The 18,071-nt window shown below is 41.1% G+C and overlaps 1 protein-coding gene across 6 annotated transcripts in view; it reads right to left on the bottom strand.

Moving 5' to 3' along the window:
• Crag (DENN domain-containing protein Crag) overlaps positions 1 to 18,071 on the bottom strand; it is a 346,089-nt gene that overhangs the window by 99,596 nt on the left and 228,422 nt on the right. For 3 of the 6 annotated variants that reach the window (XM_071666288.1, XM_071666291.1, XM_071666292.1), the window contains 3 exons: positions 3,063 to 3,212; positions 2,755 to 2,802; positions 667 to 788 (listed from right to left, as the gene is read on the bottom strand). In XM_071666288.1, coding sequence (XP_071522389.1) covers positions 667 to 788; positions 2,755 to 2,802; positions 3,063 to 3,212 — 320 coding nt within the window. The remainder of the gene's footprint in view (positions 1 to 666; positions 789 to 2,754; positions 2,803 to 3,062; positions 3,213 to 18,071) is intronic. The other 3 variants (XM_071666294.1, XM_071666290.1, XM_071666289.1) reach the window with 1 other exon arrangement.

Genomic DNA, 18,071 nt, shown 5'->3' with positions numbered 1-18,071 from the left:
CAAATATTTCAAAGGACTGCTCTATTAGATGACAGGGAGGTGGATGTGGTGTGTTTGGAATGAGGTGGCATGGAGAGTAATATATGACATGAGAAGAAATGATTGTGTAATGAAAGACAGCATAAGAAAGGGGTGTGATTGAAAAGGCTGACCAGGGTGTACTACATAGGTTCAGGTGTAAGGAAAGGAAGAGAAAGTAAAGACTGATCAGAAGTGTATGTGTGTCAGAAATGGAAGGAATATGGGAAAGGAGGAGACAGCAGGAGATAGGAGGATGGAGTAAAGAAGACTCTGGGGTACTGGGCTTGAACATCCCAGAGAGCAAGAGGTGTGCACTGGACACCATGCCCTGAATTGATAAGGTATATGAAAGGGTGACTTCCTATCAATGGACCTGACTAAGGAAGGTAAGCTGTGAAAATAAAACTATGGGGTGGTCTGTAGGGCTAGGCTGTAGTTGACAGGCTCAGGTTTAGGTGCACTATTCATGTAAGCTTGAGAGTGGATGTGTGTAAGTGAAGCCACTGTTCATTTGTTTCTGATGATGCTATCTCACTAAGGTGGAAACAGCAATTAGGGGAGAAAAAATGCAATTTAAGTCAGTTAAGCTAGTGTTCAAGTAGCCTTCATCATCTGTTATTAGAGACATAATAAACAAATGAATACCTCCAAATATGATGGCTCCTGGATCTTCAAGTGGTGCCACACCTTGTACATCTGCCGACTCTCTTCTGCTCCAAAAACCATCCAGGCTGTCCTCATCACCATCACCATCACCCGTGCGTGTACTGTTGTCAATGGTAAAACAAACTCGATAAAAGTTTAGCTCATGTTCACCATATATGAAATATGCCAATGTTCAAGACATATGTGCAATAATGGATAAGAGAGCTGCTCATTTTGGATATGAAGTTTTTCTTTCTACCTCACCCACACATGGACTGCTGGAATTCTGTCCACAAACATACAGTCTCTCCTTGACATACATAACACCTGACAACATCTAACTCAAAACCCATTCCTTGTACCTCTATATTTTTTTCCTAAGGCAAGCACTATGTGCTAGTCCTGCTTTTTGACAAAATGGTAGGAGCACCAGCTAGTAGTATTAGGGTGGAGCATTAGACAGGAGCATTAGGTAGAAGCAATAGTTGGAATATTAAGTGGAAGCATGAGGTAAAAGTAATAGCTTGGAACATTAGGTAGAAATAGTAGGTAGAAGTAGATGGTAGGAACATTAGGTATGAGACTGAAAACACTGTGCTACAGTTGCCCTCTACCAATGGCCTGCTGAGGGTGAGACACTGAAGGCTAAAAAGTGGCACTGGAGGTCACCAGTTATGAAGATGCTTTTGCTGTGTCCATCCCCTTGAGGAAGTTCCTAAAGGGTACAAGCAACAGAGATACAGATAGGTAGATATAGATGAGGGAGTAATGTGACTATATTGATCACCAAGTTTCACTGGGGAGTAACATGACTAAACTGACTACAAATTACACTGAGGAGTAATATAATTACACTTTTTACCAAGTTACACTTGGGAGTAAAGTGACTACTTTTTATCAAGTTACAATGGGAAGTAATGTGACTGTACTAGTTAAGTAAGATAGAGTAAATATTTTCAGCTGTATGACAATATGGTGTGCCTTTTAAGGTATGAGTAATAAGTCTTCATACTAAGAACTTATAGCATCATAGCCATGAGATGTACTCATGTAAACTTGGATTTGTCATTAATATAACTTTTCTATATGAATTCTTATAAAGCCCTGGGGATAGGGGAGAAAGAATACTTCCTACGTATTCCCTGTGTGTAGTAGAAGGTGACTAAAAGGGGAGGGAGCGGGGGGCTGGAAATCCTCCCCTCTTGATTTTTTTTTTTAATTTTCCAAAAGAAGGAACAGAGGAGGGGGCCAGGTGAAAATATTCCCTCAGAGGCCCAGTCCTTTGTTCTAAACACTACCTTGCTAATGCGGGAAATGGCGAATAGTTTGAAAGAAAGAAAGAAGTATGAATTCTACAGCTGGGTTCCCTAGGGGTACATCTTCAAAGATAGGAATAAGCAGTCTTCAACCAAGAACCTCAGGCAAAATAGGTGAGAACTTCACTCATAAAAACTTACATTTGAAATCAGTATAGCTTTTCTCTCAGAATTCTTACAGAGCCCATTAGTATGAATTTTTCTTTAACTTCACTGCTGTGGCATCAGTGAGTACAACAATATATCATATCAGCAAAGACAGATTACATATGAATATAGTGTTTTGCTTCATGCCTTATAACATAAAAATAAGCAAGCCATTCCATCCTCAAACGATCAAAAATTCAGAACAAGATTAGTTCTATAATACACCTGCATTATAAGGGATACCATGAACAACATAAAATCAAACACTGATGCAACTGCAATTGCCATAAAAGTTATTACTGTAGTCCATTTTTCACGATGAGCTACTGAAAAGCATAATTCAAAGTTAATTAGGTGTTAAGTTTAAATACATCTACAGTGTAGGTACAATTCAAAAACACATAGCATACGCTAATACTAGGGCAGCATCCCACTCATAATTAGTTGGTTCACTTGGCTAGATGACAGAGTTAACTACTCTAGGTGTACCATGGTGAGATGACTGTGGGTCCATCTACCTGTAAATGTTACCCACTAAATAATTTTCATATATTTAAAAAGTAGCTAAACAGAGGAACAATTACATGAACATGAAAACACTTCTAAAGCCCACACTAAGATTTACCGAAAGTAATAATCTAGGAAGCTGGTTGTTGGCAGGCTGATGCTTGTGCTGAAACAAATAAACAAATATCAAGGAAGCTAGTCACTGGCAGGCTGATGTTCTAGCTGAAACACATCCAAAATCAAATACATTGGAAAATGCCAAAGTGTCCATAAAATGAAGTTATTCGCTACTCAAACTTGCATCAAGGATATCAAATAACATGGTGTGCATCAAACAAGTCATTTGGAAATTTTGTATGGGATGACCTTTTCTAAAAGTGGAACATAACTCAAAGGCTATTGATACACAGAATATATCATCCTTACCTATGCACTGCCCCTCTAACTGGGGTATTGGTTGCAGATATAGCCTCCCGAATTTCATTATACTTTTTGGATAAAGATGTTACTGCTGATTTCATACTACTAAGGCCACCAGATATCAATTCGTTCTTCCGGTAATTAAAATTACCAGGGCTGAAATGTTACAGATTATGTTAGAGCACCACAAGGATGACAAGATATGGCAACCTAATCTACAGTTAAAGTAACCAAAGGATTTACTTACTTAGAACATAAGAACATAAGAAGTGAGGACACTGCAAGAGGCCAACTGGCCCATGCTAGGCAGGTCCTGAGTCTGTCCACCCTACAACCAACAGCCTGAATCCACAAATACATCCAACCTTCATTTAAAGCTACCTAAAGACCTAGCTTTCATTATTGTACTTGGTAGCTTGTCCCATAAAGCTATTACCTTATTCCCGAACCAATATATACTGCATCCAACCTGAATCTATCTTATCTAATTTAAATCCATTATTTCTTACCCTATCTGGTGGTGCTATTCTAAGAACACTATTCATGTTACCTTTAGCAATGCCCTTCACCCATTTAAAGACTTCAATCATATCCCCTCTAGCCCTCTTCCTCTTAAGTGAGTGTGAATTCAGTCTTTTTAACCTTTTTCATAAGTGAGATATCTAATTCCAGAGCTCATTTTTGCCATTCACCTTTGTATTCTCTCTAAACAATCTACATCAGCTTCACAGTATGGAGCCTAAATGTGGTCTCACCATTGCAAGATAAAGTCGCAGTAGTTCTCTAGGAGTTTTATTGCTAATAGTCCTATTAATGAACCCTAACACCCTATTAGCCTTATTACTCACTTTAATACATTGTTGCTGCGGCTTAAGATCCTTGCTCACCAGTAATCCAAAATATCTTTTGCATTCTGTTTTACCAATAGTAATACTGTCCAGTTTGTAATCAGTGTTCCTGTCTTTACCTACACTAAGTGTTTTGCATAATCTATGTTGAACTCCATTTTCCATGTACCCACCCATTCTGATAATCTATTCAAGTCCCTCTGCAAATTCACTGAATCTTCATCTGAGTCAATTACGGCCCCTATTTTTGTAGCAGCGGCAAATTTATTGAACTTGCTGCCTATTCCCATATCTAAATCATTAATATATATGAGGAACGAAAGCAGTCCCAAGACTGACCCCTGAGGAACACCAATGGCTACATTGCCCCAGTCCGATGTAACTCCAATGATGCATATCCTCTATTTTCTGGCAGAGCCAAACCCTAATCCAATTAAATACACAACCCCCAATGCCATGTGCCACTATTTTTCTAAGCACATGCTCATCAGGTACTCTATCAAAAGCCTTGATTAAGTCTACGTATACAATATCATAACTTACCTGATCGACAGTTTCAAATACTATTATCAAAAAAGGAGAGAAGACTACTTTGACATGATTTCCCTTTTGTAAATCCATGTTGAGAATCCCTAATGAGATCATGATTCTCCAAGTGTTCCCGTATATTATCCATTAAAATTGATTCAAGAAATTTCCCCACAACAGATGTCATGCTTATAGGTTGATAATCAGAGGCAACGAATCTATTCCCTTTCTTAAAGATGGGAAAAGATGAGAAAATTAGAGAAACAATACATCAACAACTGTAAATATGCTGTTGTATTCAATTCTACGTGAAATATTCATTTATTATGCATAATCACTGTTTCCCGCATCAGCAAGGCAGTGCAAGGAAACAGACGAAGAATGGCCCATCCACTCATATATACATATATGTACATAAATATCAACATATACATACATATGCATACAAATATGCAAACATTACATGCATACATAAGTACATATTCATACTGGTTTGCCTTAATCCATTCCTGTCACTACCCCGCCCCACAGGAAAACAGCATCGTTATCCCCTGCTACAGCGAGGCAGTGCCAGGAATACAGACAAAAAGGCCCCATTCGTTCACACTCAGTCCCTAGCTGTCATGTGTAATGCAAAGAAACCACAGCTTCCTATCCACATCCAGGCCCCACAGACCTTTCCATGGTTTACCCCAGACGTTTCATATGCCCTGGTTCAGTCCAATGACACCACATCGACCCCGGTATAGCACATCATTCCAATTCACTCTATTCCTTGCACGCCTCTCACCCTCCTGTATGTTCAGGCCCCGATCGCTCAAAATCTTTTCAACTCTCTCCTTACACCTCTACTTATCCTCGTTCCCTCCACCTCTGACACATATATCCACTTTGCCAATCTTTCCTCACTCATTCTCTCGATGTGACCAAACCATTTCAATACACCCTCCTCTGCTCTCTTAAACACACTCTTTTTAATACCACACATCTCTCTTACCCTCATTACTTACTCGGTCAAGCCACTTCACACCACATAATGTCCTCAACCATCTCATTTCCAACACATCCACCCTCCTCTGCACAACCATATCTATGGCCCATGCCTCAAAACCATATAATATTGTTGGAAACACTATATCTATAGCCCATGCCTTACAACCATATAAGATTGTTGGAACCACTATTCCTTCAAACATACCCATTTTTGCCTTTCAAGATAACGTTCTTGCCTTCCACACATTCTTCAACACTCCCAGAACCTTCGTCCGCTCCCCCACCCTGTGACTCACTTCCACTTACATGGTTCCATCTGCTACTAAATCCACTCCCAGATCTAAAACACTTCACTTCCTCTAGTTTTTCTCCATTCAAACTTATCTCCCAAATGACTTGTCCCTCAACCCTACTGTACCTAATAACCTTGTTCTTATTCACATTTACTCTCAGCTTTCTTCTTTCACACACTTTACCACAGTCACCAGCTTCTGCAGTTTCTCACCCGAATCAGCCACCAGAGCTGTATCACCAGCGAACGACGGACTCACTTCCCATGCCCTCTCATCCACAACAGACTTCATACTTGTCCCTCTTTCCAAAACTCTTGCATTCACCTCCCTAACAACCCCATCCATAAACAAATTAAACAACCACGGAGACATCATGCACCCCTGCCGCAAATCGATTTTCACTGAGAACCAATCACTTACCTCTCTTCCTACTCGTACACATGCCTTACATCCTTGATAAAAGCTGCTGCTTCTAGCAACTTGCCTCCCACACCATATACTCTTAAGACCTTCCACAGAGCATCTCTATCAACTCTATCATATGCCTTCTCCAGATCTATAAATGCTACATACAAATCCATTTGCTTTTCTAAGTATTTCTCACATACATTCTTGAAAGCAAACACCTGATCCACACATACTCTACCACTTCTGAAACCACACTGCTCTTCCTCAGTCTGATGCTCTGTAACATGCCTTCATCCTCTCAATCAATACCCTCCCATATCATTTAACAGGAATACTCAACAAACTTATACCTCTGTAATTTGAGCACTCATCTTTATCCCCTTTGCCTTCATACAATGGCACTATGCATGCATTCCTCCAATCCTCATGCACTTCATCATGAGCAATACATACAATGAATATCCTCACCAGCCAGTCAATAACACAGTCAACCCCTTTTTTAATAAATTCCACCACAATATCGTTCAAACCCGCAGCTTTGCCAGCTTTCTACTTCCGCAGAGCTTTCACTACCTCTCCTCTGTTTACCAAATCATTCTCTTCACACACCACTTCAACCAAAACATCCTATATCTGCCACTCTATCATAAAATACATTCAACAAGCCTTCAAAATACTCACTCCATCTCCTTCTCACATCACCACTACTTGTTATTACCTCCCCATTAGCCCCCTTCACTGATGTTCCCATTTGTTCTCTTGTCTTACACACTTTATTTACCTCCTTCCAAAACATCTTTTTATCCTCCCTAAACTTTAATGATACTCTCTCACCCCAACTCTCATTTGCCTTCTTTTTCACCTCTTGCACCTTTCTCTTGACCTCCTGCCTCTTTCTTTTATACACATCTCCCACTCATTTGCACTATTTCCCTGCAAAAATCATCCAAATGCCTCTCTTCTCTTTCACTAATAATCTTACTTCTTCATCCCACCACTCACCACCCTTTCTAATCTGCCCACCTCCCACGCTTCTCATGCCACACGCATCTTTTACACAAGCCATCAGTGCTTCCCTAAATACATCCCATTCCTCCCCTACTCCCCTTATGTCCTCTGTTCTCACCTTTTTTCATTCTGCACTCAGCCTCTCCTGGTACTTCCTCACACAAGTCTCCTTCCCAAGCTCACTCACTCTCACCACTCTCTTCACCCCAACATTCTCTCTTCTTTTCTGAAAACCTCTACAAATCTTTATCTTCGCCTCAACAAGATAATGATCAGACTTCCCTCCAGTTGCACCTCTCAACACATTAACATCCAAAAGTCTCTCTTTCATGAACCTATCAATTAACACATAATTCAATAATGTTCTCTGGCCATCTCTCATACTTACATACATATACTTATGTATATCTCTCTTTTTAAACCAGGTATTCCCAATCACCAGTCCTTTTTCAGCAAATAAATCTACAAGCTCTTCACCATTTCCATTTACAACACTGAACACCCCATGTAGACCAATTGTCCCCTCAACTGCCACATTACTCACCTTTGCATTCAAATCAACCATCACTATAACCCGGTCTCGTGCATCAACACTACTAACACACTCACTCAGCTGCTCCCAAAACACTTGTCTCTCATGATCCTTCTTTTCATGCCCAGGTGATTAAGCACCAATAATCACCCATCTCTCTCCATCCACTTTCACTTTTACCCATATCAATCTAGAGTTTACTTTCTTACACGCTATCACATACTTCCACCACTCCTGTTTCAGTAGTAGTGCTATTCCTTCCCTTGCTCTTGTCCTTTCACCAACCCCTGACTTTACTCCCAAAACATTCCCAAACTACTCTTCCCCTTTACCCTTGAGCTTCGTTTCACTCAGAGCCAAAACATCCAGGTTCTTTTCCTCAAACATACTATCTACTTATCTCTCCTTTTTTCTCATCTTGGTTACTTCCACACAATTTAGACAACCTAATCTGAGCCTTCGAGGAGGATGAGCAATCCCCACGTGACTCCTTCTTCTGTTCCCCCTCATAGAAAGTTAAAATACAAGGAGGGAAGGGTTTCTAGCCCCCTGCTCCTGTCCCGTTTAGTTGCCTTCTACGACATGATTATATATATATATATATATATATATATTATATATATATATATATATATATTATATATATATATATATTATATATATATATATATTATATATATATATTATATATATATATATATTATATATATATATATATATATATATATATATATATATATATAAATATATAAATATATATATATATATATAAATCCTCCCCTCTCGTTTTTTTTTTTTTTTTTTTTTTTTTTTTTTTTTTTTTTTTTCCAAAAGAGGGAACAGAGAAGGGGGCCAGGTGAGGATTTTCCGTCTAAGACCCAGTCCTCTGTTCTTAACGCTACCTCGCAAACGCGGGAAATGGCGAATCGTATGAAAAAAAAAAAAAAAAAAAAAAAAAAATATATATATATATATATATATATATATATATATATATATATATATATATATAGTTTTTATCGAGGATGTAAGGCAGGTGTACGTGCAGGAAGAGAGGAAAGTGATTGGTTCTCAGTGAATGTAGGTTTGCGGCAGGGGTGTGTGATGTCTCCATGGTTGTTTAATTTGTTTATGGATGGGGTTGTTAGGGAGGTGAATGCAAGAGTTTTGGAAAGAGGGGCAAGTATGAAGTCTGTTGGGGATGAGAGAGCTTGGGAAGTGAGTCAGTTGTTGTTCGCTGATGATACAGCGCTGGTGGCTGATTCATGTGAGAAACTGCAGAAGCTGGTGACTGAGTTTGGTAAAGTGTGTGAAAGAAGAAAGTTAAGAGTAAATGTGAATAAGAGCACGGTAATTAGGTACAGTAGGGTTGAGGGTCAAGTCAATTGGGAGGTAAGTTTGAATGGAGAAAAACTGGAGGAAGTAAAGTGTTTTAGATATCTGGGAGTGGATCTGGCAGCGGATGGAACAATGGAAGCGGAAGTGGATCATAAGGTGGGGGAGGGGGCGAAAATCCTGGGAGCCTTGAAGAATGTGTGGAAGTCGAGAACATTATCTCGGAAAGCAAAAATGGGCATGATTGAAGGAATAGTGGTTCCAACAATGTTGTATGGTTGCGAGGCGTGGGCTATGGATAGTTTGTGCGCAAGAAGGGTTAATGTGCTGGAAATGAGATGTTTGAGGACAATGTGTGGTGTGAGGTGGTTTGATCGAGTAAGTAACGTAAGGGTAAGAGAGATGTGTGGAAATAAAAAGAGCGTGGTTGAGAGAGCAGAAGAGGGTGTTTTGAAATGGTTTGGGCACATGGAGAGAATGAGTGAGGAAAGATTGACCAAGAGGATATATGTGTCAGAGGTGGAGGGAACGAGGAGAAGTGGGAGACCAAATTGGAGGTGGAAAGATGGAGTGAAAAAGATTTTGTGTGATCGGGGCCTGAACATGCAGGAGGGTGAAAGGAGGGCAAGGAATAGAGTGAATTGGATCGATGTGGTATACCGGGGTTGACGTGCTGTCAGTGGATTGAATCAGGGCATGTGAAGCGTCTGGGGTAAACCATGGAAAGCTGTGTAGGTATGTATATTTGCGTGTGTGGACGTATGTATATACATGTGTATGGGGGTGGGTTGGGCCATTTCTTTTGTCTGTTTCCTTGCGCTACCTCGCAAACGCGGGAGACAGCGACAAAGCAAAAAAAAAAAAAAAAAAAAAATATATTTATTTATATTATTATGTATACCAATTATTCCCTCAACTGCCAAATTACTCACCTTTGCATTCAAATCACCCATCACTACAACCCGGTCTCATGCATCAAAACCACTAACACACTCATTCAGCTGCTCCCAAAACACTTGCCTCTCTTGATCTTTCTTCTCATGCCTAGGTGCATATGCACCAATAATCACCCACCTCTCTCCATCAACTTTCAGTTTTACCCATATTAATCGAGAATTTACTTTCTTACACTCTATCACACACATATATATATATATTTTTTTTTCTTATACTTTGTCGCTGTCTCCCGCGTTTGCGAGGTAGCGCAAGGAAACAGACGAAAGAAATGGCCCAACCCCCCCCCATACACATGTATATACATACGTCCACACATGCAAATATACATACCTACACAGCTTTCCATGGTTTACCCCAGATGCTTCACATGCCCTGCTTCAATCCACTGACAGCACGTCAACCCCGGTATACCACATCGATCCAATTCACTCTATTCCTTGCCCTCCTTTCACCCTCCTGCATGCTCAGGCCCCGATCACACAAAATCTTTTTCACTCCATCTTTCCACCTCCAATTTGGTCTCCCTCTTCTCCTTGTTCCCTCCACCTCCGACACATATATCCTCTTGGTCAATCTTTCCTCACTCATCCTCTCCATGTGCCCAAACCACTTCAAAACACCCTCTTCTGCTCTCTCAACCACGCTCTTTTTATTTCCACACATCTCTCTTACCCTTACGTTACTCACTCGATCAAACCACCTCACACCACACATTGTCCTCAAACATCTCATTTCCAGCACATCCATCCTCCTGCGCACAACTCTATCCATAGCCCACGCCTCGCAACCATACAACATTGTTGGAACCACTATTCCTTCAAACATACCCATTTTTGCTTTCCGAGATAATGTTCTCGACTTCCACACATTCTTCAAGGCCCCCAGAATTTTCGCCCCCTCCCCCACCCTATGATCCACTTCCGCTTCCATGGTTCCATCCGCTGCCAGATCCACTCCCAGATATCTAAAACACTTCACTTCCTCCAGTTTTTCTCCATTCAAACTCACCTCCCAATTGACTTGACCCTCAACCCTACTGTACCTAATAACCTTGCTCTTATTCACATTTACTCTTAACTTTCTTCTTCCACACACTTTACCAAACTCAGTCACCAGCTTCTGCAGTTTCTCACATGAATCAGCCACCAGCGCTGTATCATCAGCGAACAACAACTGACTCACTTCCCAAGCTCTCTCATCCCCAACAGACTTCATACTTGCCCCTCTTTCCAAAACTCTTGCATTTACCTCCCTAACAACCCCATCCATAAACAAATTAAACAATTAAACAACCAACAAATATATATATATACCCACTTCTCTCCATCAACTTTCAGTTTTACCCATATTAATCGAGAATTTACTTTCTTACACTCTATCACATATATATATATATATATATATATATATATATATATATATATATATATATATATATATATATATATATATATAGTTTTGAAAAGGGGCAAGTATGAAATCTGTTGGGGATGAGAGAGCTTGGGAAGTGAGTCAGTTGTTGTTCGCTGATGATACAGCGCTGGTGGCTGATTCATGTGAGAAACTGCAGAAGCTGGTGACTGAGTTTGGTAAAAAGTGTGAAAGAAGAAAGTTAAGAATAAATGTGAGTAAGAGCAAGGTTATTAGGTACAGTAGGGTTGAGGGTCAAGTCAATTGGGAGGTAAGTTTGAATGGAGAAAAACTGGAGGAAATAAAGTGTTTTAGATATCTGGGAGTGGATCAGGCAATGGATGGAACCATGGAAGCAGAAGTGAATCATAGGGTGGGTGGGGGGTGGCGAAAATCCTGGGAGCCTTGAAGAATGTGTGGAAGTCGAGACCATTATCTCTGAAAGCAAAAATGGGTATGTTTGAAGGAATAGTGGTTCCAACAATGTTGTATGGTTGCAAGGCGTGGGCTATGGATAGAGTTGTGTGCAGGAGGGTGGATGTGCTGGAAATGAGATGTTTGAGGACAATATGTGGTGTGAGGTGTGAGTAATGTAAGGGTAAGAGAGATGTATGGAAATACAAAGAGCGTGGTTGAGAGAGCAGAAGAGGGTGTTTTGAAATGGTTTGGGCACATGGAGAGAATGAGTGAGGAAAGATTGACCAAGAGGATATATGTGTCGGAGGTGGAGGGAACGGGGAGAAGTGGGAGACCAAATTGGAGGTGGAAAGATGGAGTGAAAAAGATTTTGAGTGATCGGGGCCTGAACATGCAGGAGGGTCATAGGCGGGCAAGGAATAGAGTGAATTGGATCGATGTGGTATACCAGGGTAGACGTGCTGTCAATGGATTGAATTAGGGCATGTGAAGCATCTGGGGTAAACCATGGAAAGTTCTGTGGGGCCTGGATGTGGAAAGGGAGCTGTGGTTTCGGGCATTATTACATGACAGCCAGAGACTGAGTGTGAACGAATGGGGCCTTTGTTGTCTTTTCCTAGCGCTACCTCACACACATGAGGGGGAGGGGGATGTTATTCCATGTGTGGCGAGGTGGCGATGGGAATGAATAAAGGCAGTGTGAATTGTGTACATGTGTATATATGTATGTGTGTGTGTGTGTGTATATATACATGTACAATGAGATGTATGGTTATGTATATTTGCGTGTGTGGACGTGTATGTATATACATGTGTATGGGGGTGGGTTGGGCCATGTCTTTCGTCTGTTTCCTTGCACTACCTCACAAACGTGGGAGACAGCGACAAAGCAAAATAAATAAATATATATATATATATATATATATATATATATATATATATATGTATATATATATATATATATATATATATATATATATATATATATTTTTTTTTTTTCATACCATTCGCTATTTCCCGCGATAGCGAGGTAGCGTTAAGAACAGAGGACTGGGCCTTTGAGGGAATATCCTCACCTGGCCCTCTTCTCTGTTCCTTCTTTTGGAAAAAAAAAAAAAAAAAAAAAAAAACGAGAGGGGAGGATTTCCAGCCTCCCGCTCCCTTCCCTTTTAGTCGCCTTCTACGACACGCAGGGAATACGTGGGAAGTATTCTTTCTCCCCTATCCCCAGGGAAAAAAAAAAATATATATATATATATATATATATATATATATATATATATATATATATATATACAGTAGGGTTGAGGGTCAAGTCAATTGGGAGGTGAGTTTGAATGGAGAAAAACTGGAGGAAGTGAAGTGTTTTAGATATCTGGGAGTGGATCTGTCAGCGGACGGAACCATGGAAGCGGAAGTGGATCATAGGGTGGGGGAGGGGGCGAAAATTTTGGGAGCCTTGAAAAATGTGTGGAAGTCGAGAACATTATCTCGGAAAGCAAAAATGGGTATGTTTGAAGGAATAGTGGTTCCAACAATGCTGTATGGTTGCGAGGCGTGGGCTATGGATAGAGTTGTGCGCAGGAGGATGGATGTGCTGGAAATGAGATGTTTGAGGACAATGTGTGGTGTGAGGTGGTTTGATCGAGTAAGTAACGTAAGGGTAAGAGAGATGTGTGGAAATAAAAAGAGCGTGGTTGAGAGAGCAGAAGAGGGTGTTTTGAAATGGTTTGGGCACATGGAGAGAATGAGTGAGGAAAGATTGACCAAGAGGATATATGTGTCGGAGGTGGAGGGAACGAGGAGAAGAGGGAGACCAAATTGGAGGTGGAAAGATGGAGTGAAAAAGATTTTGTGTGATCGGGGCCTGAACATGCAGGAGGGTGAAAGGAGGGCAAGGAATAGAGTGAATTGGAGCGATGTGGTATACAGGGGTTGACGTGCTGTCAGTGGATTGAACCAAGGCATGTGAAGCGTCTGGGGTAAACCATGGAAAGCTGTGTAGGTATGTATATTTGCGTGTGTGGACGTGTGTATGTACATGTGTATGGGGGGGGGGGTTGGGCCATTTCTTTCGTCTGTTTCCTTGCGCTACCTCGCAAACGCGGGAGACAGCGACAAAGTATAAAAAAAAAAAAAAAAAATATATATATATATATATATATATATATATATATATATATGAGAGTTGGGGTGAGAGAGTATCATTAAATTTCAGGGAGAATAAAAAGATGTTCTGGAAGGAGGTAAATAAAGTGCGTAAGACAAGGGAGCAAATGGGAACTTCAGTGAAGGGCGCAAATGGGGAGGTGATAACAAGTAGTGGTGATGTGAGAAGGAGATGGAGTGAGTATTTTGAAGGTTTGTTGAATGTGTTTGATGATAGAGTGGCAGATATAGGGTGTTTTGGTCGAGGTGGTGTGCAAAGTGAGAGGGTTAGGGAAAATGATTTGGTAAACAGAGAAGAGGTAGTGAAAGCTTTGCGGAAGATGAAAGCCGGCAAGGCAGCAGGTTTGGATGGTATTGCAGTGGAATTTATTAAAAAAGGGGGTGACTGTATTGTTGACTGGTTGGTAAGGTTATTTAATGTATGTGTGACTCATGGTGAGGTGCCTGAGGATTGGCGGAATGCGTGCATAGTGCCATTGTACAAAGGCAAAGGGGATAAGAGTGAGTGCTCAAATTACAGAGGTATAAGTTTGTTGAGTATTCCTGGTAAATTATATGGGAGGGTATTGATTGAGAGGGTGAAGGCATGTACAGAGCATCAGATTGGGGAAGAGCAGTGTGGTTTCAGAAGTGGTAGAGGATGTGTGGATCAGGTGTTTGCTTTGAAGAATGTATGTGAGAAATACTTAGAAAAGCAAATGGATTTGTATGTAGCATTTATGGATCTGGAGAAGGCATATGATAGAGTTGATAGAGATGCTCTGTGGAAGGTATTAAGAATATATGGTGTGGGAGGAAAGTTGTTAGAAGCAGTGAAAAGTTTTTATCGAGGATGTAAGGCATGTGTACGTGTAGGAAGAGAGGAAAGTGATTGGTTCTCAGTGAATGTAGGTTTGCGGCAGGGGTGTGTGATGTCTCCATGGTTGTTTAATTTGTTTATGGATGGGGTTGTTAGGGAGGTAAATGCAAGAGTTTTGGAAAGAGGGGCAAGTATGAAGTCTGTTGGGGATGAGAGAGCTTGGGAAGTGAGTCAGTTGTTGTTCGCTGATGATACAGCGCTGGTGGCTGATTCATGTGAGAAACTGCAGAAGCTGGTGACTGAGTTTGGTAAAGTGTGTGGAAGAAGAAAGTTAAGAGTAAATGTGAATAAGAGCAAGGTTATTAGGTACAGTAGGGTTGAGGGTCAAGTCAAGTGGGAGGTGAGTTTGAATGGAGAAAAACTGGAGGAAGTGAAGTGTTTTAGATATCTGGGAGTGGATCTGGCAGCGGATGGAACCATGGAAGTGGAAGTGGATCATAGGGTGGGGGAGGGGGCGAAAATTCTGGGGGCCTTGAAGAATGTGTGGAAGTCGAGAACATTATCTCGGAAAGCAAAAATGGGTATGTTTGAAGGAATAGTGGTTCCAACAATGTTGTATGGTTGCGAGGCGTGGGCTATGGATAGAGTTGTGCGCAGGAGGATGGATGTGCTGGAAATGAGATGTTTGAGGACAATGTGTGGTGTGAGGTGGTTTGATCGAGTGAGTAACGTAAGGGTAAGAGAGATGTGTGGAAATAAAAAGAGTGTGGTTGAGAGAGCAGAAGAGGGTGTTTTGAAGTGGTTTGGGCACATGGAGAGAATGAGTGAGGAAAGATTGACCAAGAGGATATATGTGTCAGAGGTGGAGGGAACGAGGAGAAGAGGGAGACCAAATTGGAGGTGGAAAGATGGAGTGAAAAAGATTTTGTGTGATCGGGGCCTGAACATGCAGGAGGGTGAAAGGAGGGCAAGGAATAGAGTGAATTGGAGCGATGTGGTATACCGGGGTTGACGTGCTGTCAGTGGATTGAATCAAGGCATGTGAAGCGTCTGGGGTAAATCATGGAAAGTTGTGTAGGTATGTATATTTGCGTGTGTGGACGTATGTATATACATGTGTATGGGGGGGGTTGGGCCATTTCTTTCGTCTGTTTCCTTGCGCTACCTCGCAAACGCGGGAGACAGCGACAAAGTATAATAAAAAAAAAAAAATATATATATATACATACATTGGAGGTGGAAAGATGGAGTGACAAAGATTTTGAGTGATTGGGGCCTGAACATGCAGGAGGGTGAAAGGCGTGCAAGGAATAGAGTGAATTGGAACGGTGTGGTATACCGGGGTCGACGTGCTGTCAATGAATTGAACCTGGGCATGTGAAGCATCTGGGGTAAACCATGGAAAGTTTTATGGAGCTTGGATGTGGAAAGGGAGCTGTGGTTTTGGTGCATTATACATGAAAGCTAGAGACTGAGTGTGAACGAATGTGGCCTCTGTTGTCTTTTCCTAGCGCTACCTCGCGCACATTGCGTGTGATCAAGATATCCCCGTGGACTCATAGGAATATGGTTGGTAAGGTTATCTAAATTATGTATGACTCATGGTGAGGTGCCCGAGGATTGGCAGAATGCTTGCATAGTACCTTTGTACAAAGGCAAAGGGGATAAAAGTGAGTGCTCATATTACAGATGTATAAGTTTGTTGAGTATTCCTGGGAAATTATATGGGAGGGCATTGATTGAGAGGGTGAAGGCATGTACAGAGCATCAGATTGGGGAAGAGCAATGTGGTTTCAGAAGTGGTAGAGGATGTGTGTATCAGGTGTTTGCTTTCAAGAATGTATGTGAGAAATACTTAGAAAAGCTAATGGATTTGTATGTAGCATTTATGGATCTGGAGAAGGCATATAATAGAGTTGATAGAGAAGCTCTGTGGAAGGTATTAAGAATATATGGTGTGGGAGGCAAGTTGTTAGTAGCAGTGAAAAGTTTTTATCAAGGATGTAAGGCACGTGTACGAGTAGGAAGAGAGGTAAGTGATTGGTTCTCAGTGAATGTAGGTTTGCGGCAGGGGTGTGTGATGTCTCCATGGTTATCTAATTTTTTCATGGATGGGGTTGTTAGGGAGGTGAATGCAAGAGATTTGGAAAGAGGGGCAAGTATGCAGTCTGTTGTGGATGAGAGAGATTGGGAAGTGAGTCAGTTGTTCACTGATGATACAGTGCTGGTGGCTGATTTGGGTGAGAAAGTGCAGAAGCTGGTGACTGAGTTTGGTAAAGTGTGTGAAAGAAGAAAGCCGAGAGTAAATGTGAATAAGAGCAAGGTTATTAGGTACAGTAGGGTTGAGGGACAAGTCAGTTGGGAGGTAAGTTTGAATGGAGAAAAACTGGAGGAAGTCAAGTCTTTTAGATATCTGGGAGTGGATTTGGCAGCAGATGGAACCATGGAAGCGGAAGTGAATCATAGGGTGGAGGAGGGGGTGAAAGCTTTGGGAGCATTGAAAAATGTGTGGAAGTCGAGAACGTTGTCTTGGAAAGCAAAAATGGGTGTGTTTGAAGGAATAGTGGTTCCAACAATGTTATGTGGTTGCGAGGCAAGGGCTACAGAGTTGTGCAGAGGAGGGTGGATGTGCTGAAAATGAGATGCTTCACTGGCATACAACTGTGTAATGCATGGAAATTTTGATTCAGGCTGTTAAAATTGTAAATTCTGAAGAATGAAAAACACTTCCACTCCAGAGAAGTGTCCTGCAGGTTTGAGGATCTTTTGGATCGCAGGATTTAGAATTCTCAAACCTCTACCTTCTGGTAAGGGTAACTGCCTATCACCCATTGCAAAATCCCTCATCTAATGGATGCTGTGAACTCACTCAGCCTCGGACATGCCCTTCACCCAATACGTAAACCCAAGTTGGTGATCATCATCCTGCTTGCTGCAAAGGTTAGTATCTGATCTGTCATAACAGAATTCTCAGTGCACAAATGTCAATCACCAATCCAATGGTTGTCATCATTAATTAAGAGAGAGGTTTTTCAAAAGAGTAAAGAGGAAGGTAGAGTAGAAAATAAAACCTCCAGAAATATTTGTGGGACACTGTCTTGAAGAGAAACAGTTTATCATACTTCAAAACTTACATTTCTCCAATATCACAAAGGCCTATGAGCTTGAGAGTATACAAGATTAAAGGATGAGGACTAAGAAATACAACCTTTCAGTTAAATAAATAACCAGAACAAAATACAGTTACTTACAGGCATTCCATAGGTTCCCTAGGATATATCTATCTTATGGGTACCATCCTCAGTGTCCCACTAAGAA

Source organism: Panulirus ornatus, chromosome 11 (genome assembly GCF_036320965.1).
Source record: "Panulirus ornatus isolate Po-2019 chromosome 11, ASM3632096v1, whole genome shotgun sequence".
Taxonomy (NCBI): Eukaryota; Metazoa; Arthropoda; class Malacostraca; order Decapoda; family Palinuridae; genus Panulirus; species Panulirus ornatus.
This window is presented reverse-complemented; position numbering and strand designations above follow the sequence as displayed.